General features: G+C 53.7%; 7 protein-coding genes across 7 annotated transcripts; 3 read left to right on the forward strand and 4 right to left on the reverse strand.

The window, feature by feature from the left end:
• Positions 1-1,533: 1,533 nt before the first annotated feature.
• On the reverse strand, positions 1,534-5,070 carry PG998_003583 (gpi inositol-deacylase; the record flags this gene model as incomplete). The annotated part of the gene is made up of 2 exons (XM_066870401.1): positions 1,534-4,337; positions 4,509-5,070. The coding sequence occupies 2 exons, from the start codon at positions 5,068-5,070 to the stop codon at positions 1,534-1,536; spliced, it is 3,366 nt and encodes a 1,121-aa protein (XP_066734151.1).
• Positions 5,071-7,723: 2,653 nt separating this feature from the next.
• On the forward strand, positions 7,724-11,163 carry PG998_003584 (uncharacterized protein; the record flags this gene model as incomplete). Its single annotated transcript, XM_066870402.1, has 3 exons — positions 7,724-7,756; positions 7,816-7,912; positions 7,973-11,163. The coding sequence occupies 3 exons, from the start codon at positions 7,724-7,726 to the stop codon at positions 11,161-11,163; spliced, it is 3,321 nt and encodes a 1,106-aa protein (XP_066734152.1).
• Positions 11,164-11,897: 734 nt separating this feature from the next.
• On the reverse strand, positions 11,898-14,124 carry PG998_003585 (SWI SNF complex; the record flags this gene model as incomplete). Its single annotated transcript, XM_066870403.1, has 3 exons — positions 11,898-13,316; positions 13,370-13,938; positions 14,004-14,124. 3 exons carry the CDS (start codon positions 14,122-14,124, stop codon positions 11,898-11,900), a joined length of 2,109 nt encoding a protein of 702 aa, XP_066734153.1.
• Positions 14,125-14,715: 591 nt separating this feature from the next.
• PG998_003586 (electron transfer flavoprotein subunit alpha protein) lies at positions 14,716-15,855 on the forward strand (the record flags this gene model as incomplete). The annotated part of the gene is made up of 2 exons (XM_066870404.1): positions 14,716-15,018; positions 15,109-15,855. 2 exons carry the CDS (start codon positions 14,716-14,718, stop codon positions 15,853-15,855), a joined length of 1,050 nt encoding a protein of 349 aa, XP_066734154.1.
• A 58-nt stretch (positions 15,856-15,913) lies between these two features.
• PG998_003587 (uncharacterized protein) lies at positions 15,914-17,485 on the reverse strand (the record flags this gene model as incomplete). The annotated part of the gene is made up of 2 exons (XM_066870405.1): positions 15,914-17,152; positions 17,219-17,485. 2 exons carry the CDS (start codon positions 17,483-17,485, stop codon positions 15,914-15,916), a joined length of 1,506 nt encoding a protein of 501 aa, XP_066734155.1.
• A 554-nt stretch (positions 17,486-18,039) lies between these two features.
• On the forward strand, positions 18,040-20,051 carry PG998_003588 (uncharacterized protein; the record flags this gene model as incomplete). The annotated part of the gene is made up of 3 exons (XM_066870406.1): positions 18,040-18,200; positions 18,261-18,453; positions 18,504-20,051. The coding sequence occupies 3 exons, from the start codon at positions 18,040-18,042 to the stop codon at positions 20,049-20,051; spliced, it is 1,902 nt and encodes a 633-aa protein (XP_066734156.1).
• Positions 20,052-20,579: 528 nt separating this feature from the next.
• On the reverse strand, positions 20,580-22,433 carry PG998_003589 (uncharacterized protein; the record flags this gene model as incomplete). The annotated part of the gene is made up of 1 exon (XM_066870407.1): positions 20,580-22,433. One exon carries the CDS (start codon positions 22,431-22,433, stop codon positions 20,580-20,582), a length of 1,854 nt encoding a protein of 617 aa, XP_066734157.1.
• Positions 22,434-22,576: the final 143 nt, after the last annotated feature.

Consider the following 22,576-nt stretch of genomic DNA (forward strand, 5'->3'; position numbering starts at 1 on the left):
GGCCCCCCAAAAATTGAACACGGAGAAAATAGATCCTGTATCCTAGGAAATTCGTTGACGTAGACTCGGAGACTTGGAGCTATACCAATTGCGCGTAAGGCGTTGAGATGTGATCTCTTGATGCTCCTGGATGTTTCTTTCCGAAGTTCGCTGTTGAGATTGCTTCCTTGGTATCCTGTTAATGGAGCGTTTATCCGGCCCAGTATATCCGATGGCTTGTATAGGAAATCCTGGGATCAAAGGTTTGGCTTCGAAAATCCTATGCTGGAGCAATGGCATACAGACTAGACTTCGCAGTACGAAGTCCGATCAGATGCAGAGAAACGGCTCTTCCTCACCCCAGTCCAACGGCTCGAAAATCAATGGCAAAGACAGTAACGGCAACCAGAAGAATGTGTACCTGGCTTGAAGCCCGTGAGTCACCTGGTAGCAATGTCCTCTAAATGTAATCTGTTGTTGGAGGTCAGTTACAAAGACTGGGGTTTCAAGGTCATGAGGATGATGATACCTGGATGAAGTAATATGGAAGTCAGATGAATCAAGAAGTCCCGAAGAGAAGAAGGATTGGTCTGGCACAGTCGGGGCGGGTATGTGTTATATATATATATATATCAACTGCAGAGCTGACGAGATTGAGAAGATGGGACCTCCGGAAACCCGATAATCCGGAGGCCCCAGAGGGAGGGAGGTTCCTCATGGAGGCCCAAATGCACCAAATGTGCCTTATGATGGCGTGGATGGGGGTGGCTGATCCAAGTACATAAGCCTAAGCCGATGGGCTGATTGGCTACTCCCGACGTCCTTCGAACCGCAGGTGGAAAAACATGCATGTCAGCAGCATCGATGCCACTTTGTTGTACCTGCCTTGCTGACCCTGGGCATTCCTCGCCTGCCTCACCTGCCTCACCGATATCCTCACCGATGCAGTTCAAGGTCAAACAGGCGACCCAGTGGTGCATCCATCATGCATTCGTTTGAGCCACACCAATACGCCACCTTGCCGAACCACCCCCGGCTTGGCCATTGATGTTCACATTGCTGGCGGTAGGCATATACATGTTGATGCTGCCTCTTTCTACTGGTTGATTACTTATATGACATGTACACCGTACCTGTTGCAGCCGAAGAAGCCGACCCGATCGAAGTCGAAAGCTTCGCCATGATGGCAGTTGAAGTCCGCGTACGCCCAGCGGTGACGATTGAACGAGCAATCCTGAAACTTAACCCCGTAATGGCCTGAAATCCAAATAGATACCTGCCCATGACCAAACACCGAGTACCCATGCAGATGATGTATAACAAAAAGAAGAAAAAGGTATCATTTCATGGGAGTATGCAAGAGTACCACGGGGACCGTAGCTGAATTGCGTGAGCCGGCGGTGGTTCTCGTCCACGAGCTGACCAATAAATGCAACAAAACTTGGCATCCATTCGCGCAGACACGCCGTGGTAACCGGGCAGGCTACCCTTGAGGTTCTTTGGTCCCTCGTCTAAGAAAGAAAATGCGCTAATTGAAGAAACAAATAATAGACATTACGGCGTCTTGCCCTCCTTCTGTAAATCTGTAGCGTCACTGTCTAGCACAGAACTTAGTCCGGCCAACGCCCAGGTATCTGATGTTGAGTGAACGGCCACAAGCCAAGCGGCCACGAGGTTGACCAAGTAATGCAACATATACGCATGAGAAACACCATACACAGCCGCATAGATCGCGATGCTGAATAGCAGCACGCTCGCCAAGTGTCGGAAGCGACTCGTCACCCGTGGCACCATCTTGCCCGTCGTCAGAGTCTCGACTAAGAGTATGAAAGGGAGAATCGAAAGCACATTGTGATGTGACGAGAAGGGTGTGAACCATTGAACAGCCAGATTGCGCACCCAAACCACAAGCGTAGGTAAGTTGATCGGCAGCACCCATAACATGAGCTGGAAAATAGAGTGAACATAGTTGTAGAAGTTAGAGTTGGCCGGTGAAGGGACTTCGCGTGCAAAATGAAGAGCCCGTACGCAGGTGCTTAGCTGAACGAAGCATGCCACCACGAAAGCAAATTGGTAGGGGATGAAGGTCGACACGAGGAAGAGAAGGATACCGGTAGTGGCTAAGCGTCTTCGTGGCGAGGACGGCGAGAACATGGGCGAGACTGTTCGCCTCTTATCATCGTGACGAACCCATGCCGGGCGTGTTGTCATATATCTGTAGATGATACTGCAGACAGCAATGAGCAGCACGGCCATGTAATGCAGACTTGTGCAGACTCCAACGCAGACAAGACCAATCATAGGTATCATGAACCATAAGACGGGGTCTGAGGTACCAATGAGGAGATCGTTCTGGGAGAAATCGATAGCTGCTGTACCATTTTTCCATGGCCAAAACCTGCCGGGCTTTGACGAGTCCACCGGCCCGGTTGCCATGGCCAGAAGCGTCAAAGATATGAACAGAAGGGGTAACGACTGTCGCAGACACATATCTAAGCTATCCAAGAAAGGAACGAAGACTCCGGTGCTGTCGTAAATCCGGAATTGCTTTCGTATAACCATAGCCACCACAAGCAATGGGAAGGCCGCGAAGACGGTCCGGTATCGCATCACCAGCTTTCCCAGGCTCCCCAACGGGTCCACTGTCAATGATACGGTCATATTTGACCCGCAGGTAGGGTCTGTCCAGAACTGGAAACTGATACCATCACTGGATCGTCTAGGTCTCATAGGTGGTGGGACATAGGGTGCCAGGCCATGCAAACTAACCTTAATGTCTTGGGCATTCACAAAGAATCTCGACTCATAAGGTTCGCTCATAAATTGCCGCACCATGGGTGCAAAAAGCTCTCGACTTCCGGCACACTGCTTTTTGTGGATTCGAAGATTGTATGCAAATAGACTGCTTCGAATCGAGGGGATTCGCATTTCCGTAACCATCGGTTGTTGAGACGGCATCTCCACATGTACTCCAGAGGTGAGGAGTCGTCGGAAACTGATATCGTTCGTTGTCGAAGACGATTTAGGATCGCTGAATTCAGCAACTACCCAGCCCGGTGAACCAGACACGGCTTTATCCACAATGGCAACGAATTCGTGATCTGCAACGTCTTCTACGTCATATTGCAGATACGAATAGGGCAAAATCGATTGCTCGCCGTCCCGGTAGAAGGGCAACTTTGTGTCTCCGTTAGATGCAGGAAGCAATACCGTGTCTGGTGCCGAATTTTTACAGGCCATCTTTGTGGACCCGTGATCTTCACCCGATAGATCCAAGTAAGTCGAGAACACCATGCTGTTCTGGCCTGATTGCATTGGGATCATACTGCAAAACAGCACCTCTAATCTTCCATTCTCCCCTGACTTATCAAGATTGACGTCAGTAAGTAGGGTAAACCGCAGCCGTTCGGAATCTCCGAGAGGAGGTATCGGCATGAGATATGCAGTAGGTTTTCCGGAGTGGTCAGATTGGCGGAGCGTCAGTCGCTCCCCTTCCCTAAGGACAACATTTGATTTATCTCCATATGTCAGAAGAATATTCGGCTCAGCCTGCGGAAGTGTCCTCTCGGCGATGGCCTCCATGCCACTCAAGAACCATTTCTTGAAAACCCGCATTCTCTCAGCACGTGGTTTTGTCTGAGAAGCTCGAGTGTTATCGACAATCTCATATAAAGCCTTCGTGATGACTTTGCGAAATTGGTCACACCACAGTATCGCTGCGTGATCCATGCTTGACCATACCTTAGGAATCGACGACGTGAAGACAGTGAATCCGTGGGTATCAGGGACGATAGACTCTACGCTTGCGTAGTCCGCGGGAACGACTGTGTCCAAGCCGCCACCGGTGATTGATACTAGAGTAACATGCCACAGCGGGTTGTTGTTCGCCCATTTTTGCGCATAGGCGTGTCTCCAATAGCTGTTGATATCTTCGTAGATATTCACGAGCTGAGAGTCGAAGCTGACTGGCGACCGTGCATGAGGGGCCGACATGGTCACAATCGTGTTGATCGATTTCGACTGGTAATTCGGCATGATCAGCATAGTGCGAGCTACTATGCCGCCCATGGAGTGGCCAAGAATGATAACCGATGTCGGATCAGGCGAGTTAGGGTCCCGATGGCCAGAGGTACGAGGGTCCAGGTACAGGGATAAGATATAGCGAATGACTTCGTTGAGATACTCTGCCTGGTCCAGCATAGTCTGACCATGGAAAGCCGAAAAGTCTTCGTTGAAATCCACGGTGAAGAAATCCAGGTTTCTCATCCCAGACCCTACAAGTGCGGGATCGTGCTGCAACACGTCGTGGAAGTACCTAGCAGCTTCAGCAGCAATAGGCCGAACTTGCTTGTAGCTTCCTGCATTTCCAGGGACGAAAAGTACGGGTATACCAGAAACCTGTGCGCAAAGATCAGTTCACCAGCAACCAGCGCGAACCAGTATCGTGACCCCATGCGTTTGGTGGTTTGACTCACCATGGGGTTTTCGTATACACCACCCTCCCGATATAGGTATAGGGGAGTATTTACTCGCGAATCGAGTGTGTTCCGTGTCGAACTCGCTGAGGTGTATATAGCGGGGGTTCATGTAGGACATGCGGCACCCTTTGGGATCGAGTTGCCGTGTAACCGAGGAGTTAAGGATGGAGGCCAGCAAAGCAACACCAGCCAGGGTTGTCAGAAAGACCAACCAAGTCATTGCCCATGGACTCCGCGACCACGCCCGACGGCCTAGTTGCTTCTTGTCTGACATCTTGCATATCTCATGCTCGTCCTCGGCCAGGTCTTTCTGCGACGATACCGTTGCCGGAAAAGATGGATTTGTTGGTGTGTCCCTGGCTGCCACCGATCCATTCCGGGAATGCGCCGGCTTCCAGTTCACATTGCTGCTTGGTCGCCGTATTCTAGCTGCTGATAGTTTGGAGCTTGTGTGTGCTTCCCTCGTGCTTGGTTCCGACTGCGCCGCTTTCCGTGGGCTGTTCGCCGAGCCGATGAGCTTGTCCGCCTCCTCCTTCCCATGCGACCGTTGGATTGTTGTGTCAATCAGAGCATCGGCGCTGCCCTCGGACGAGGCTGACGAGCGCCTCTGCATTGAAGCAGACAGCTAGGACCCCGCCGAATCGTCGGGTCGCAGGAGGCCGCAGCAGCTTGGTATCTTGGGGGACGCGAAAAGAGCGGACCGACCGAAGCTGTCCTCGTTGGTGGAATGTGATGTTTGTTCGGTGGGGAAGGAGGTCACAAAAGCTCGGCGGGGGTGATTGTAGCCGGGTATGGCGAAAGAAAAGCGTTGAACGAATGTTTTGCAACGTGAGACAATTTTGCCTTGGGGGAAAATCGGAATGTTGTAATTAGGGATTAAAGAGTTGGACGAGACACGAGTCTGCGTAACCCACGAGGCCAAAGTCAGTTGCAATGGCTTGTTTGAGAAATGCGCCGATCCTAAAGGGATGGACCGAGAGAGAGCGAGCGACGAGGGAGACGGGACCTAGACCAGGTTGAGTCGAGCACTCCAGGGCAGCGAGTGTCCAGTAGATCCACTACCCGAAGTAGCGGCAGGCCTAAAATTTGGCAACGATTGGGGGTGGCCAGGCCAGGAGGGTAGCAGGGTAGGAAACAAGAAGCGAGAGGTAGGGAAGACGAGGAGGATATAACCAGATAACGTGGTGGTGGCAGAAATTCGATACCACGCAGCTTAGACGCAGCTTAGACGGCGCCGTCGACCAAGATGATCATCGGATGGGATGTCAAGAAGGCTGTTGGAGGCGCCGGATGGATTGATGCAGCTTGCGATAGTGTCTGAATGCAAACCCCCCATTGGATATGGGAGGCTATCTCGAGGGCCAAGTACTCAAGTACTCCGCGGCTACCGACCCCCATCCACCTAACCTGGCCTTGGCGGGGGAAAGAGAGCTCTGCTAGGCTAGGGGCTAGTAGGGTGGGTGCTACACCAAAAAAGATCATGATCTACCCACTCTTGGGCTGGCTGGCTGGCTCCCTCGGTTTTTGATGTCATGCCATGAACCACTACAGTACTGCTCGGCATATATTCGACACTACCAGCATTACCCTGCAAACGTCGTTCTCTGGCCATATGTGTCGGATGTTCATATCCTCGCTCTGTTCTCGCTCTGTTCTCACTCTGTTCTAAATTCGGTCAATATCCCATGCATGCGCTCTACCTCGTGATATTGCATGAGTGTTTCAGAAAGATGGGAACGTATTCGGGATCACGTAGGACGACTGCTTTCAACATCCCGATATCTTGTTTCCAGCAGTGGGCAAGTGCCCCCTTGCCCCCAAAGTCCCAAGCTACCGTCTTCTTCTGCGGCCAAGCCTAGAGGGGGGGCTCAAGCCTGTTGGCTGACGGGTTTAAACAGTGGATGGGGGATTGAATCCCATCATGGAAGATCTCGTAAACCCAGTAGCATCGTATTGCAAATGACGTTGCACCGGTACCTACCTTTCCAGCGTCCCCAAAGGTGATTGGCTCAGGCCTTGATGATAAATCGAAACTATCGTCAGAGACTGCTTCTGACCCGACCCCTTTACTGTTTAGAGCTACACGTGCATGATAGTCAATAATATGGTCCTGGTGGAGAGGGACACCCTTCACGGCAGCAGCTACAATGCCGATGGCTTTTGGCCGGCTATCACCAATAATTGGCTGGATGCAAGATGCAGCAGTCGTTTGAGCTGTCTCCCAATATATGGCCACAAAGTGGACGCACGATGGCTTCGGGTCAGCCACGCTTGCCAACATATAGTGCGCTCCTTAATTGCCATATAGCCCCTTCCCATCAATCACCACTCTTCACCGGAGCTATCTGTATGGACATACCTATACGCATATCCCCGTACACGAATATGGATGTTTCGAGTAAAAGACCATATCGCAGAAGTGGAGAGGTGCTATGACTCGTGCAGCACACATTCCGAGTCGGGTTGAGTGAGCTACAGCTTCTGGCACCAGTAGCTGACCGGCCACTTTATGTACCTATCATGCATGCAACCCTCGATACGACTGCACGAGGCAGGGCTGCCAATTTGAGGAAGCCCTTTTACCAGACTGACCTTTGAGCAGATGGCAGCCTACATCTGCGAACCAGGCCGAATGAAGTTACAATCAACATAAATCACAAGTCACACCCAGTGCCCAGTAGCCAGCCAGCCAGCAAGCTGATGGGTTACACCAAGGGAGCCGAGAGGCGTCGGAGTGATTGTGATAGCCAACATTCAGGGATCAGCGTTGCTTCATTTGCCAACTTCTACAAGAATACCTGCCTCCCGTGCCACGGCATGGAACATTCGACAAATGTGAACCCCCCCCCATGACCATCCCGCATACCTAGTTAAGCCAATTTATTTTTAGTTGGAAAAGTGAATCAATAAGCGGGCTGGTAACAACGAACTTGCCATCAATGTGCCATACATATGTACATAGATTACTCTAATACCACAATGTGGCTGGAGCCTAGCTTGGTGGCTCTCAGTGGCGTACATGGTTGACGCGTTTCAATTAACCAGGACCACCGGGACGCGCCGAGGCTGAAATTAGGCCGATTATTACATGACTTTATTCCAAGTTGCTATAATCTATAATTGCTGCGAACGAAAAATAGAGAGGGTCAGATTTGGATGGGTGACCATTTACTAAACCCTGGAATAAAGTGGCTTGCTTTCGCTATCTTTGACTTCGCAACATCTGCAACACGCGGGAATCGACATCACTCCGTCAGAACGGCTCCATGGCGACCATCAAACCTATCGAGGCACGAACAGTGCGTGAACACCCATGGCCACACTCCCCTCTTGGATTTGTGCTCATTTGTAACCTCAGATACATCAGATTCAATCTGGACAGGTCATAGTTGATCTCTGCTCGGTGGTCAAGGAATTGGTTGAGAACAGCGTGGATGCCGGGGCCACCACCATCGGTAAGTCCTCTCCACGTGAATTCGGCCCCGCGAGGAATACACTGACTTGCTGTGCTTCAGAGGTTCGATTCAAGAACCAGGGGCTTGACGCCATCGAAGTGCAGGACAATGGATCTGGCATATCCAAGGAAAACTACGAGACCTTGGCGTTGAAGCATTATACATCCAAGCTATTGACGTATGAGGATCTCACCACATTGGAGACATTTGGCTTCCGAGGGGAGGCCTTGTCGTCCCTATGCGCTTTGTCCAGCTTCTCGGTGACTACGTGCTCGGCAGCCGATGCTCCCAAAGGCTCCCGGCTAGAGTTTGAGACGTCGGGAAAGCTGAAGGACACGTCAGTGGTTGCTGCCCAGAAAGGCACCACAGTCACGGTACAAGCACTTTTTAACAACTTGCCCGTACGACGCCGCGAGCTGGAGCGTAACATCAAGAGAGAATGGAACCGGGTCATCGGTGTTCTGAACCAGTATGCTTGCATCCTCAAGGGTGTCAAGTTCACCGTTTCGCAGCAGCCGAATAAGGGCAAGAAGATCGTCTTGTTCTCAACAAAAGGCAATCCCACCACACGAGATAACATTGTCAATGTTTTTGGTGCTAAGACCTTGACTGTCCTGATCCCACTCAATCTAAAATTGGAGATGGAGCCGACTTGCGCACCAGGCCAACGCCGGAGTGGTATGAAAGAACAACAAACGACCCAAGAAATCAACATTCTAGGTCACGTATCTCGGCCTGCTCATGGAGAAGGACGTCAAACCCCAGACCGACAGATGTTCTTCGTGAATGGGCGGCCTTGTGGACTGCCTCAGTTCGCCAAGGTTTTCAACGAAGTGTACAAGTCCTACAACTCGTCTCAGTCCCCATTCATCTTTGCCGATATTCAGCTGGATACTCACCTGTATGATGTAAATGTCAGCCCGGACAAGAGGACTATCATGCTACACGACCAGTCTCGAATGCTCGATAATCTTAGAGAGTCACTTATCGAGCTTTTCGAAGCACAGGAGTACTCGGTTCCTGTATCACAAGCTGCTGGCGCCAAGCAGACCCCATTCAAGAAACTGACAATAAACCGCCAGGAAACTCCAAATCCAGGTCAAGATAAAGCAGCGCCCTCGGGAACAGGTGAGGATACACAAGCCAACGAGGATGGCACAGTCCATGAGACCCCTAATGAAACGGCCCAGCCTGATCAGCGAGGGATTCGCGATACCCCTGATTTGGTGCATTTTACCTCGAAAAAGCAGACAGAATTGCCGAATGTAGCTTCTGGAGAGGGCCGCGGCTTGGGTCTTATTAGTCGTTGGGTTAGGAGAAATTCGACTGATCGTGGAGGTGAAGTTTCTGCGGCTTCTTCTCCCGAATACCAAGTCAAAGCAGTCGGCTACTCGAGATCAAAGGAGAAGCTGGTTTGCAGATCCAATGAAACACATACAAGGACTGTTGCGGCCCAACCGACAGAAGAATCTCCCCTTTCCACTGCAGAGACGGAAAATGAGATTGTAGACGGTGCCGCCGATTCTGCCGTTCGCCGGCAACCTATTAATGATGTAGAAGCCGGTGCAAAGGGAGAGGATGATATTCAATCTCCCGAGCCGCCGATTGCTAGTATACAAACACCTTCTCGCCTTCCCCAGGCACGACCAAACATATACAGCCCATCACGGTTTCACCGTGGATCGCCGGAGGTAGCGACCATCACGATCGGTAACGAGACTGTAACTAGTATCATAGGCTCGCCGGCCAAACGACCTCGATTAGACCAACAAAAAACGCAAGACTCAAAACCAAAGCGTGTTATTGGTGGGAAAAGCTCTCTTCCGTCATTCCAGGGACGCTTAACACAGATGTTCTCGGCTGCAAGTACATCAACATCGCAAAACGCAACTGGGCTTGATGCCGAGTTGAGCCAGGATGACGATTCAGAAGAGAATGCAGGCCCATCACGATCGCCCAGCAGAGCTTCCAGCGAAGGATTGTTCGTTGCAGATCAAGACGTCGATTCCACCAACAACCCCATGCCACAGCAAGCTTCGCTGGAGCCTAAGGAAGAGGAGGGCGAGGAATTGAACTTGAGTGATATCGAAGCAGACCCCTCAGCCGCCTTTGATAATATTGATGGTGGCGAGCCCCAAGAGGCACAGGCACCTTCTCCACCACATCCATTGGACGACATTGAATATGAAGATGAAGATGATAAGAAGGCCAGGGAGGACGAGAAGGTGCAACGCATGATTGATGCTGCAGAAGTTGCAGCTCAAGCAAACTCCGAAGAGACGCAGAAGCGCCAGCAGAATTTTGTTAAAGGGGCCAATAAACGAAAAGGTGCAACATACTCCCTTCTTCAGACACTGTGCCTAGAGGAAGGGCAGCTACAGGATGGGCTGCGTACTATGGCGGAAACATCGGTAAAATCAAATTCTGGCGACGATGGCTCGTTGCCCACAGATAACCTGCATGCTACCAATGCAGAAGAGAAGCTATCTCTGGCCATCTCGAAGTCCGACTTTGGTAGGATGAAGGTCGTGGGCCAGTTCAACCTAGGGTTTATCCTTGCCGTGCGCCCTGCCATGGCGGATCCAAAACAAGACGATGAGGATGCTTCTGCCGTCGCCGCCGCCATGGACGATGAGCTATTCATCATCGACCAGCACGCCACCGACGAGAAGTACAACTTCGAGCGGCTCCAGGCGAGCACCGTCGTCCAGTCCCAGCGCCTTGTGCAGCCCAAGACGCTCGAGCTGACGGCCATCGAGGAAGAAGTTATCAAGGAGAACCTGCCAGCCCTCGAGGCCAACGGCTTCCTCGTGAGCGTCGACGAGAGCGGCTACCAGCCCGTGGGCTCGCGGTGCCGACTGCTGAGCCTGCCGTTGAGCCGCGAGACCACCTTCGGGCTCGCCGACCTTGAGGAACTCGTCTCCCTCCTCACGGACCACCCCGCCGCTTCGGAGAACACGGTGCCCCGCCCCTCGAAGGTCCGCAAGATGTTCGCCATGCGCGCCTGCCGCAGCAGCGTCATGATCGGCAAGTCCCTCCCCCACCGCCAGATGGAGAAGCTAGTCCGCCACATGGGCGAGCTCGACAAGCCCTGGAACTGCCCCCACGGCCGCCCCACCATGCGCCATCTCTGCACGCTGGGCGCTGCTTGGATGCAGTCGTCTGGGTGGAGGGAAGGGGATGGCTTCGATGGGACGAAAGCCGAACCTACGGATTGGGCGGCGTATGTTAAGAGCAACCGCGACGAATAGGTAGGGTACTTCTACTCCACCAACCTACAACCCACCATCTCGTTATACCTACGCCAACATGGAGCTGCCGCACCACCTGCGAGAGGACGATCGCGACGGAGACATTGTTGGGCATAATGGGCTACCAAGCAATATGTCCATGCACATGAACCAGTCCATATTTTCCAGTGCCACCAGATCTAGTAAATGCTGCTCCTCGTGATACAAGGGGCTGGGCCCCAGCAGCCTGTGACCCTACCGGAAACATGAAGCCAAGGAAGGATATACGTTTGTTATGCTCTGTTAGCTGTAGTTTTGTAAACACAATACCAAAATCCAAGGCTTCGTGTGGACATGATGTACTAGGGCCGACAGAAGCAACGAGAATGCAATTGTCGGTTATCTTGTTTAAGAAACATGCTCACAGGCTTCAGTTTTTATTGGTGATACATAATTCCGGCATTGCAGGCAGTATGCTCAGACCCAAGGAATTACATATGTCCTGGAGGATAACACATTGACTGTTTGCAGTTGGTGGCCCGCCGTTTCCCACGAACGCCGTCTTGATGAACAAGAGAAAAATAAAATAAACAATACACGAGGTGGACCGTATGTTTCGATCCATTAAACCAGCTTCCCTCAAAAAATGAATTCCTGGCAGTCAAAATCCGATTCGCCTGCTTTCCTTTATCATCGTCATGCAAGCAAGCACTTCCCTTCCTTCCCACGTAGTCCGTCATGCCACCACTATGAGATTATGTGCCCCTTTTACGGCTCGTAGCTCTTGATCTGGCCATCCCCCCTGGGGGTGGGATCGATGCTCCCAAGGACGGCGCAGAGCTGAAACTCAGGCTGCTGTTATCACCCATGGTCATCTTCAAATCGCCACCGCTCATAGCCGCAGCTTTGAGGCCTTCTTGGGTCTCCCGGACTCGCTTCTTAAACGCTAAGCGGTCCAGGAAGAGTTGCTGACGGCCCCGTTCCAGCTCACGACGCTCAGCTTGCAGGATGGCCTCCATCTCGTCAAAGTATTTTAGTTTCAACTCCATCTTCTGCATTGTGACGTTCACCGCTGCAGAGAGAAGACGAGTCATCTCCCGCTCTTCGTGAGAAGCCAGGCCGCCTGAGCGAGCAGCCATCGACGCTAAGGGGATGCTGGCGATAGTATTCGTCGTGGTTGTGGTAGTAGTGGTTGTCGTGGTTTCTTGCCGGATATCAATTTCCATGGAATCACCTTCCTTCTCTTTACCCTTGCCATCTGTCTTGGCTACAGCGTCGCCACCCTCGATCTTGTTGCGAAGGCCTTGCCGCAGCTCCTCTACGGACAGCTTGGCGGCGGCAGCAGTGGTTTTGGGGTCTGCGAGGCTGGCCAGGAAACCAATTACGGACATGACCGGATTGTCTGCCTGGCTGAAAGGAAGGTGGCCGCCATAGCTACCAAGCATTGCCACCCCAGTCGGCGCATTAACTGGGGCTTCTGACTCGAGATACTTGTCTTCAATGTCAAGCTGCAGGAATTGCAGCACACATTCTTCCCTGGTTCTTGTGGCAACATGTTCGGCGATCTCGGCCCAATCGTCATCATATTTCTCCAAGCCCTCAAGAAGGCGCAGAATCTCGGCATCAGACCAAGGAGCATCACGATCCAATGTGGCAGAATATGTTGGGTTCTCCATCTTGACGTACAACGTGTTTGCATGTCCACTGGGCATTCTACCTTCCATGTAGCAACTCGGACACACTTCGTACTTGCTCTTAGTCTGCGACGGCGACTGTGGGTCGGGAAGTCGGTGGTAGACTCTGGTACAATCAATACCGCAGTTCTGGCAGTTAACCTTAACAATGGGACCTTTGGGGAGCTCAGTGGCGCCAGGTGAGGCGCTTGCGGTTCCATTGGTGGCGGTAGCCTCGCCGTTGGTCTTCTCGGTCTTGTTGATCTTATTGGCTTTGGCGTCGCCGGGGTAAATGGTGCGTCCAACAGTCATGTTGCGTTCACCAGCTGCAGTTGGAGCCGCCGTAGCCTTCTTGTCGGTGTCAGGATCTTGCTTGCCCTCCATCACGATCGGGTCCGCTGCAGGCTGCCAGGGCTGGAGACCACGGGGTGTGTCGCAGATGACCTGGAAATGGCCGGTGAAAGGCGGGCCGACCTGAGAAGGTCTTTGGTCGGCATCAACCTAGTATGGATTAGCATGATGAGCGGACAAGGCGCATGGGTTTCATGATTTACCTGGTAGTTGATCAAGCCCCATTGCTCCAAGAAGGCATGTACGCGCATGATAGCACAGACATCACCGGCCAGATTGCGCCTACAAGCCGTAACGGTCAAGTACTCAACGGGATTCAGACGGTAGGTGTTGATCATGAAGTCGCGATAATCCTTGTACACGTGGGGCGTCTTGCTGCGGTTACGGCTGTTGAAAAATTCGGGCAGGGCCTTTCTCTCGATGCTGTGGATGGTGTTCATGTCGAACCAGGTACTGTAACTGGGCAGGACGATGGAATGGGTCTGGGAGATCAGATGTTCTCTCGCGGCGTTCTCAATGCTCTCTTTGGACTTGACTTCGGTAGCTCCAGCCTCGCCGGTCTGGGCAGCAGCCTCGCCGTCCTTGACCCCAGATTGGCCATCTTTCGGGGCATCGCCCATTTCCTCGTCCTCCTTGGCTACAGTGGCTTCGGCAGGCGGTGCTTGAGGGGCGTCGAGAGGGTTGTCTGAGATGCCAGCAGCAGCAGGCGCAGGGGTCGTACTATCCTGCTTGATGTTGGCATCGGAGACGGGAACCTCGGACATCTGGACATCTGTAACACGCATAAAGAATCAATACTAGTTGTCGCGCCAGAGATGCCGCGGGCTCAAAACCAACCTTCTGATGTCTCGGGCGCAGCTGCAGAGTCCGGCTGCAAGGGCGGCTGGGCAAGAATGGGATTGCTGCCAGGGGTCGCCGCGTTCGCAGGCGAGCCGTAGTTGACGTGTTCATCCTCCATTGTGACTTGAGACGAGGAACTAGGCTTCCTCTTGGAGTTTGTTACTCGATTGCAGCGAGCTTCAAGTTTGTCGTGTAGAAAGTGAGATGAGCCAGGCAGATCAATGCGAAGTGCGCCGCCAAGTTACTGATACGGATCGCGTCGCAAACGAACGGACACTTTAATGGCCGAGTCTCGCTGACAGTGATGTGTTGCGCAAAATCGATGCTTCGCCGTCGCGAAAAGGGTAGGCTGATGATTTGACTCGCCTTGGGTGGTTTGGGGAATCGCGTTTTTAGATGGTCGCGAGTTTCCAGCCTCTACTAGAGCAAGAAAGATCCATCAAAAAGGGTCCGAGCTTCATCGCTTCAGTAGCTGCAATATGCGCCTCTTTTCGGGCTTAGCGGGTAAATATGCAACTACAGGGCGGTATGATGCTAACTGAGTAAGCATCGGTTGGCAGCGGATAGCCGCAAGTTGTGGCATATGACGACCGAGGATGTGAATGACAACGGCTAGAGCAGCCCCCGAGACAACTTCGCCGTCGCAACTTATCCAACAACACTGTCTGCTTGGGGGAGGTGTCTGCGACAACTCAATTCACCACACAACATGTTCTCCATAACAAAGCGGACTGCGCTTCGAGCAGCGGGTGCCGTTCCGCGAACCCAGTCCGTCTTCTCGAACCTCGGCCCCTCCGCCCTCCAGCGTCTACTGTCGACACTGGCGGTGCTGGAACAGCGCGAGGGCAAGTTGAACCACGGCTCTTTGAGCGCAATCACTGCTGCAAGGAGCCTGGGCGGCTCCGTGCATGGCTTCGTTGCCGGCAGCAATATCAAGTCGGTGGCCGAGGAGGCTGCCAAGGTTGACGGCGTTGAAAAGATCCTCGCCGTTGACAACGCCGCATATGACAAGGTGCGCCCGCTTCCGTTCGCTGTCCACGCAGTGCCCCCTCAATTCTTTGCAATTTCTTGCAATGCTAACCAGTGTCTTCGCCAATGACAGGGTCTACCCGAAAACTATGCGCCGCTTCTAGTCGAGAACATCAAGAAGGGCGGGTATACTCATGTCGTTGTGGGGCACACTTCCTTCGGAAAGAGTGTTATGCCCAGAGTGGCTGCCCTGCTCGATTCCCAGCAGATCTCCGACATCACCGCCATCGAGAACGAAAACACCTTCGTGCGACCGATTTATGCTGGCAACGCCATTGCTACCGTCGAGTCAACCGATGCGATCAAGCTCGTCACTATACGAGGCACAGCTTTCGCCGCCGCTGAAGTCGCAAACGGGTCCGCCTCTGTCGAGGATGGTGTAGATCCCAAGGCTGATCTCAATGCCGAATGGGTCTCGGAAGACTTGGCCAAGTCGGATCGACCAGACCTCGCCACGGCCGGCAAGGTTGTGTCTGGTGGCAGAGGATTGAAGTCCAAGGAGGACTTTGACAGAGTCATGCTACCTCTCGCCGATTCCATCGGTGCTGCCGTTGGAGCTTCGCGGGCTGCGGTAGACAGTGGCTACGCTGATAACAGTTTGCAAGTCGGCCAGACCGGTAAAGTTGTTGCGCCTCAATTGTACATGGCTGTAGGCATCTCGGGTGCCATTCAGCATTTGGCGGGTATGAAGGACAGCAAGGTCATCGCAGCCATCAACAAGGACCCCGAGGCCCCCATTTTCCAGGTCGCCGACGTAGGTCTGGTAGGAGACCTTTTCGAGAAGGTGCCTGAGTTGACGGAGAAGTTGAAGTCTTCGTAAATTATATGATAGAAATACATATGTACAATTGCCCGCCCGCAAGGGTATATATCCTACATCAGGCTGCTACTTTCAACATGTTCGCTGTGGTCGTGAACTTCTCTCTCTCCTTGCCGATGGCTTGGCCCCTTGTCTTTTCCGCCTCATCTATTTTGTGCCAGTCATTCCAGCTAATAACATTACATCTGCTCGTATCAATATCACCCTTTACCCCCTCCAAGCCACGGCTGTGTCCATCGCTGGCGAATCTAACATCTGATACCCAATCGGATGCTATGGCATCTCCAGTGGAAAATGCATCCTCCATGGTGGAGGCAATTACGCCTGTAGGGCCCCTTTTCACCCATCCAGCGCAGTAAACGCCCGCTAGGGGCACTTGGTTGTCGCCGAAAGCTCGGCCAAGTCCGTCATTCCGTATCACTCCGGTTCTGTCGTCAAACGAAATACCGGCTTCAGTAAACCCAGGCAATGCAACCGATTTATAACCAATAGAGCGGAACGCCACAGCTGAAGCCATGTCGATCTTTTCGCCCGTAGCGCTGACCCTTGAGGCCGTATCAAATGGATCCGACAAAGAAGTCTTCTCAAACACCGTTCTGCTCAGATTTCCACTCGCGTCACCAATGAACTCTGTCGGGGATAGACAGAAATCAAGTGACCAGGACTTGGCGGCACCGTCGACTTTGGCTGTCGAGCCCTTGACGAGAATTTCCATCAATCGTCTTCTGGCACGGGGAAGTTTGGAGATCTCCGGTGGCATCAGGGACATATCCACTGGGTGATAGCCGACATGCTGCAATTTCATCAGCTCACGAACCTCCTTGATGGTGAAGGCGGCCTGCATGGGCCCCCGCCGTCCGACAATGTGCACCCGCTTGATGCGGCTCTGCAGCAGGGTCTCGATAGCGGACTCGGTGATGTCGGACTTGCGCAACACGTCCACGTTCTCCAGAAGCATGCGTGCGATATCGAGCGCCACGTTCCCCTGGCCGACGATGACGGCCTCGTCGCCCCGGGTCAGGTCGGGCGCCAAATCCGCAAACTCCGGGAGTCCGTTGTACCACCCCACGAACTCGCGGGCCGAGTAGATGCCCTTGAGGTCCGACTCGCCGGGGATGCCGAGCTTTTTGTCCCGGGCGGCGCCGTAGGCGAATACGACGGCGTCGTAGTTCCTCATCAGGGATGGCAAGGGAACGGTGCACCCATCAAAATGGGCGCCCAGGTTGCCGACAGCCGTGTTCCCCACGAAGGTGAAATCTGGAGAAGAGGCGACCTCTTCGAATTTGTCTTGGCAATTCTATACGATGTGTCAGACATTGTGCATGAGTATGCGATCGTTGCATCCTAGTGTTCTGAGACTGACCTTGACCTCGGGGTGATCGGGGGCGACACCAAATCTCACCAGGCCGAACGGCACCGGCAAAGCTTCGTACATATCTACCTTTGCCTTCTCGATTTTGGACATGACCCGGTAAGCAGTGTAGAAGCCAGCCGGGCCGGATCCGACAACGGCCATACGGAAGGGACGGCCATTGCGGGCTGTCGAGTAAAAGCGCTCTAGCGATGCTTGAACGGCCCTGCACCGGAAAGCCGAGGAGCGGCAGAGCCGTGATCTGGCGGCAGCATTCATTTGCGAAAACCAAAAATGGTTGCGGCTGACTAGTTGTGTGCCTTGGAAGCATACGGGTTTGCAATTAAAAGTCTGTCATCTCAAGCATTTGATTTGGTTTGGTTTGATTTTCGGACCTCGCAGTAATGACGTCTCGGTGTTACGAGCTGGAGCTAAAGTGTTATGGGCATCACTCATGGCCCGATAGGTATTCGTAGCCCGACAGGTATCCATCAGCAGAGATGTAATATAGGATGTAACGGCGTGCAAGAAAGTTGGCAAATCGGCGCTTAAGTTGGCGGGCGGTTGCTGTGCCAACGCGGCTCACATCCCGCCAACCACTCCAGCTTTGCTTGGGGATCGAGGGTATGCAACACATACATACCTAGCACTACTGGCTATCTACATTTACTTGCGTCCCTCCGCTCTGTTCCGCAAACCTCTGTCTTCCAAGACAGGGCATTCCCGTACACAGCGGCCGACCGTCTTCCACCCATCCACATTCTCCCTCACTCTGCGTGCCTCACTACAGAACGTCAGCGCCAGGCTGACTGACACACCAATCTCCCGCCACAATGGGGTTCCAGCAGCCGTTTCTCTATGATATGGATGCGCGCGACTCGAGATTCCCAATCAAGGAGTTCGACCCCAAGGCCATCACCCGCCAAAGCTGGGAAGTCAAGCCCAAGCCGGTCAAGCAGGATGGCCCTCTGGTCTCCTTCAACCGCCACCCCGAGTAGGTGACTGCCCCATCATGAACGAGGATCCCAATTGGACTGACCTTTGAGATGCAAAGTGCGCATGGAGTCCCAACCAGCCGGGGGCCCATCCGGCCTATGGGTGCAACCGCCAAGTGGTGGATCAAGTTCACGAGAAAAGTGCAAATCGGCTTGCGTGTGCTCGAAATGATTGCTGGCGTTGGCCTGCTCGGCATGATGATATTGCTCACCAATGTTGACCCCATCACTTCGTGGGTTCTCAGGATCACTGTGAGTCGCATCAACAAGTCCATGCTTCTCCTGCTTTTGCTGACATCAAGGCAGCCTGGTGTGGTGGCCATGTTCTGCGTCTACGCCATCTACCATCTGTCGCAGGCACCCGGTGCGCGACCCCCGCATCTTCTGCGGCTTACCAGCTGTTTTCCGCCTTCACTGATCTTGCTGTGCTCCCGCTTTACACATTCGGTGGTATGGCTGTCGTAAACCATGGAACGGAGTGGGCAAACTTGATCGGCAAGGACGAGTTGTCGGGCTACTTCGTCGCCGCTGCCTATTACACTCTGATCGTATCAGGCGGCCTACACGTTGTATCCCTCTCGATCTCTCTCTGGCTCGGCCTCATGTTCAGACGCATTTCGAACATGCCCCCGGACATGAACCCTCTCGAGGATCATCTGACAGCGCGCCATAAGCGAAACAAGTCGTCCATCGCCACAAGTTATATGTCTGAGAACGCCAAGCGTCTGTCTACACCGCTCGAAGACCATCGTCGTTCTGGCGCGCCCTACGCCAACGACCTCTCACGTCCCCCGAGCATTCCATTCATGCACACGCGCAGCAACTCCCAAGATTCCATGGCGTCCATGAAGCGAGACAGCTACGTCGATCTGCCCAGTCGCCAGTACCAGATCGTTCCAGGTAACTCGCCAAGAAACAGCGTCGCTTCGGCAGGTGACCCCAGGCGTCTATCCAAGCCCCCTGGGCCCTCGCATCGCGGCAGCTACACCGAGATCCCTCTTCAAGACACTAGCGCCAACCGCATGTCCCGCCCGGAAAGTGATGCTCCCGAGAGCCCATCGGACTTCAACCCTTCGCCCACCCGTCCTGCCCGGTTCACTGAAGCTTGGTACGCTTCGGAGTCGCTGATCAACCGGACACAGGAGCGGGCCCGGAAGGAGAGGGAAGCCAGCAAGAATGCCTCCAAGGCGGGTGCCTACGAGGCCGTAAACCAGAGATATAATCTGGCAGACTCAGATGCAGAGGATTCGGACCAGGAGAATGCGGGCAACAGAATGATGCGACCGGATCCCATGGACGTGTCAGACTTTGAAGACGATATGATGAACGGCAACTCGATGCACCCGAACCCGCTGCGCTGCAACCCCACCCCCTCCATGTCCTCCCTCTCGACCTCGGTATTGGGCCCGCCGCCGAAACCGCCTGCCCATGGCAACACCAACAGCGCAAGCCTCCTCCGGACCAAGACCCCTTACCACCCCCAGCGCGGCTCTGCACTCACCGAGATCCCGCTGAACTCACGCATCGTGAGCGGCAGCCAGGACATTACCGAACAGCAGCAGCAGCCGAAGGGAGGACTCACGGTCCCCGGCACCTGGCAGGGCCGCAACCGCGACTCGTCGATCCAGCCCGAGGAGGGCATGTTCTACGCCAAGGCGTACGGCGATCTCAAGGCCGCCACGCCGCCCCTCATGGTGGGAAACCCGCGCCAGGTCTCGTCTGGCAACGACTATGACCTCGGAGCCGCGGGTGGTGGCAAGTACCGAAGGAACGTCAGTGGCAAGATGGCCGAAGAAGGCCGCGCGGGCAACAAGGGCTACTCGCGATACAGCATCTTGAACGATGACTGAAGAAAAGGAGCCTCTGGGCTGGGCGGCCAAGGGAAGATGTGTCGTTGGGCCATTCATCGGATGTGCTTTTTGAGCGGTTTTGGCAGTGGATTTCATTTCGGCTACACAACTAGGGGAACGAACATGTGATGATGAGAAACGGACTACGTGATATCCGGGGTGTGGGATTTTTCTGTCATGGGTCATGTCAACAAAAAGGCGTTTGTGTTTGTCTTTCGGCGTTCTGATTCTGGCGTACGATTCATGGCATGACTTCAAAGGATGAGGAATAATTGGGTTATGGAAGATAGGACCGTCGTATGTAGGGAATTGTATTAATAGGTAGTAGCTTAGGCCAGTTGTGCATAAACTGTTGAACACCACTGGGTTAAAGGCCGATGGCCGGTTTGAAACTTGATCGGGATATTATACATGTCTTGTCAGCACCAAGTCAAGCCTAGGCAAATGGATTTATTGCCTTTCCCCCCTTTTGGAGTACCCCCTTTTCAAACCATAGTTGCATGATGCCGTGATTCCATGTACAAGACCTCAAGGCCCGTGAGCAGGGAACGTGCCGTAGGTCTCCCATTCAGCAGCATACCGGAATCCCTCCCTCCAGTTCCTCGCCCCGGGCTCCATGGTTGCGCGATTGGTGAAGCCAGCCGCTGTCTTACGCATACTGTCCCTCTCATAGTCGGAGCTCTTCTCCCTCGTAACCGCCATCGCCGTCTTATGGGATTCGGACGATGGCTGCTGCTGTCGGATAATGTTCCAGAGCACTGCTTCCTCTCGTGCATTCAACAAGGCATCTGCGGCTTCCGCTTCGGCCTCCATGACATGTTCGGCGGTTATACGATTCCGGATACCTTCGCGCGCACGCGTGGTCTCGGCCACTTCGGCTGAGAAGTTAAGTGCCTCGTTGAGATCACGACGGATAGCTTCTTGGTCCAGATGGCGGCTACGGTCACTCATATTAGACGGAGAGTCTGAGTCGCTATCCTTCTGGTCTTGCTGGCTAAACCCTCCGTCTTCTTCTTCGTCTTCGTCAACAGGAGGATCAGCTTTAGTTGCTTCATCTTCACTAGAGGAAGTTTCGTCTTCGTCAATAACGTATTGAGAGGAGAGCTCCGTGGTGAGTGGCTGTTCTATGTCATGTCGACTTGAGATAATTCCAAGTGCTGCTTCTACCTCGTCATAAGACAAGGCGTGATTTACGTCACTTTTGTGATCTGTTTCGTCCTTGCTGTCTGTCGACTCGTCGTCGGATGATGATGGCGGTTGAGACTCGCCACCTGTCTGTATAGCATCTCCCTCTATCTCTAAACGCAGTCTCCGTGCAGCCCGAGCCCAGAAATCGCGGCTGTTGGTCTTCAAATTCAGGGCCTCGACGGCTGCTTGGACGTCCCTCGCCTTCACTGCTTGCTTTGCGCGGGGCCCGGGCGCTCTTCTGTTTTTGATCCGGGAATCGGTCATGAAGAGAGTCGTGGCAACGAGCCTCCTGGTGAAGCTCTTAGCGAGCTCGTGAAAGTCCGATAGGGCCGTGGCCCTGATCGCGGGTGGCTCTTCAGATACTTGACACCAATTGCAATCAGGAACCGACGAGTTCATGAAAACCCGCTCGCTCAGCTTGAGCCAGTTTTGCAGGACGAACAGGTCGGCGAAGGGCAGATCTCCTTCTGTCTTCTTGGCCGTAGAAGAGTTCCCTGTGCCCACGAGCGACTGCGTGACGAGCCAATGGGTCTCGCCCCACCGCTTTTCCTCCTGCGCCTGCTCGTGGGTTTCCTGACGTATCGACATGTCATCGGCGATCCCGTCCAGGGCCACGCAGCACTCATGGCTAATCTCGGCGGCCGCGGGGACGTCAACGGGACGCAGGGTCTCGTGCCAAGATACGCGTGCGTCCTTCCGCATCTTTTCAGCCTCGGATAAGACGGTGATAAATTGGGCCACCTCCAACGGACTCTTGCTCCCAATGCGCGCCGCAGTGCCGGCATGGTCGTCCCGCCCGAGCTTTCCCAGGGCGGAGAAGAAGGCCTCCTTCTCTGAAGCCTTCCAGTACACCGCGCCAATCTGGGACGATTCCAGAGCAGCGCGGGGGTTGCTTTCATTTTTCCGTAGCGTCGCCGCGGCAACATCCGATATGTCTTGGTTCAGGAGATCGAGATAGCCCGCGTTGAATGCGCTGCGCAGGCGTTTGAGAGCAACATTTAGTTCGGTATGTGTCGCGCGTCTTTTTCGCGGCGATTGCGAATACTGCGGTGTCGCGGCCGAGCTTCTCAAGGCGGCCTGGGGACTCCCGTAGGCTAAGCGGCCACTTGCTGGTCCTGGTTCGCCACCCCGCGCTGCTGATGCAGCAGACTCGGCATCGCTGGGCTCGTACGCGGCTTCGGAGTCAGAAGCCATGACGCCCGTCCGAAAAGGCTCAGTGACTCAGTGACTGACGGGACGTAGAACGAGCACAGGGTTGAGAAGCTCAATTGGTGGAGTCCATGTCAGACTTTGGCAACAGAGATTTCTGGGTCACACAGATAAGCGTAAAGGCTTTG

The sequence above is a fragment of the Apiospora kogelbergensis genome (assembly GCF_038363985.1).
Source record: "Apiospora kogelbergensis strain CBS 113332 chromosome Unknown utg000002l_segment0_segment0, whole genome shotgun sequence".
Taxonomy (NCBI): Eukaryota; Fungi; Ascomycota; class Sordariomycetes; order Amphisphaeriales; family Apiosporaceae; genus Apiospora; species Apiospora kogelbergensis.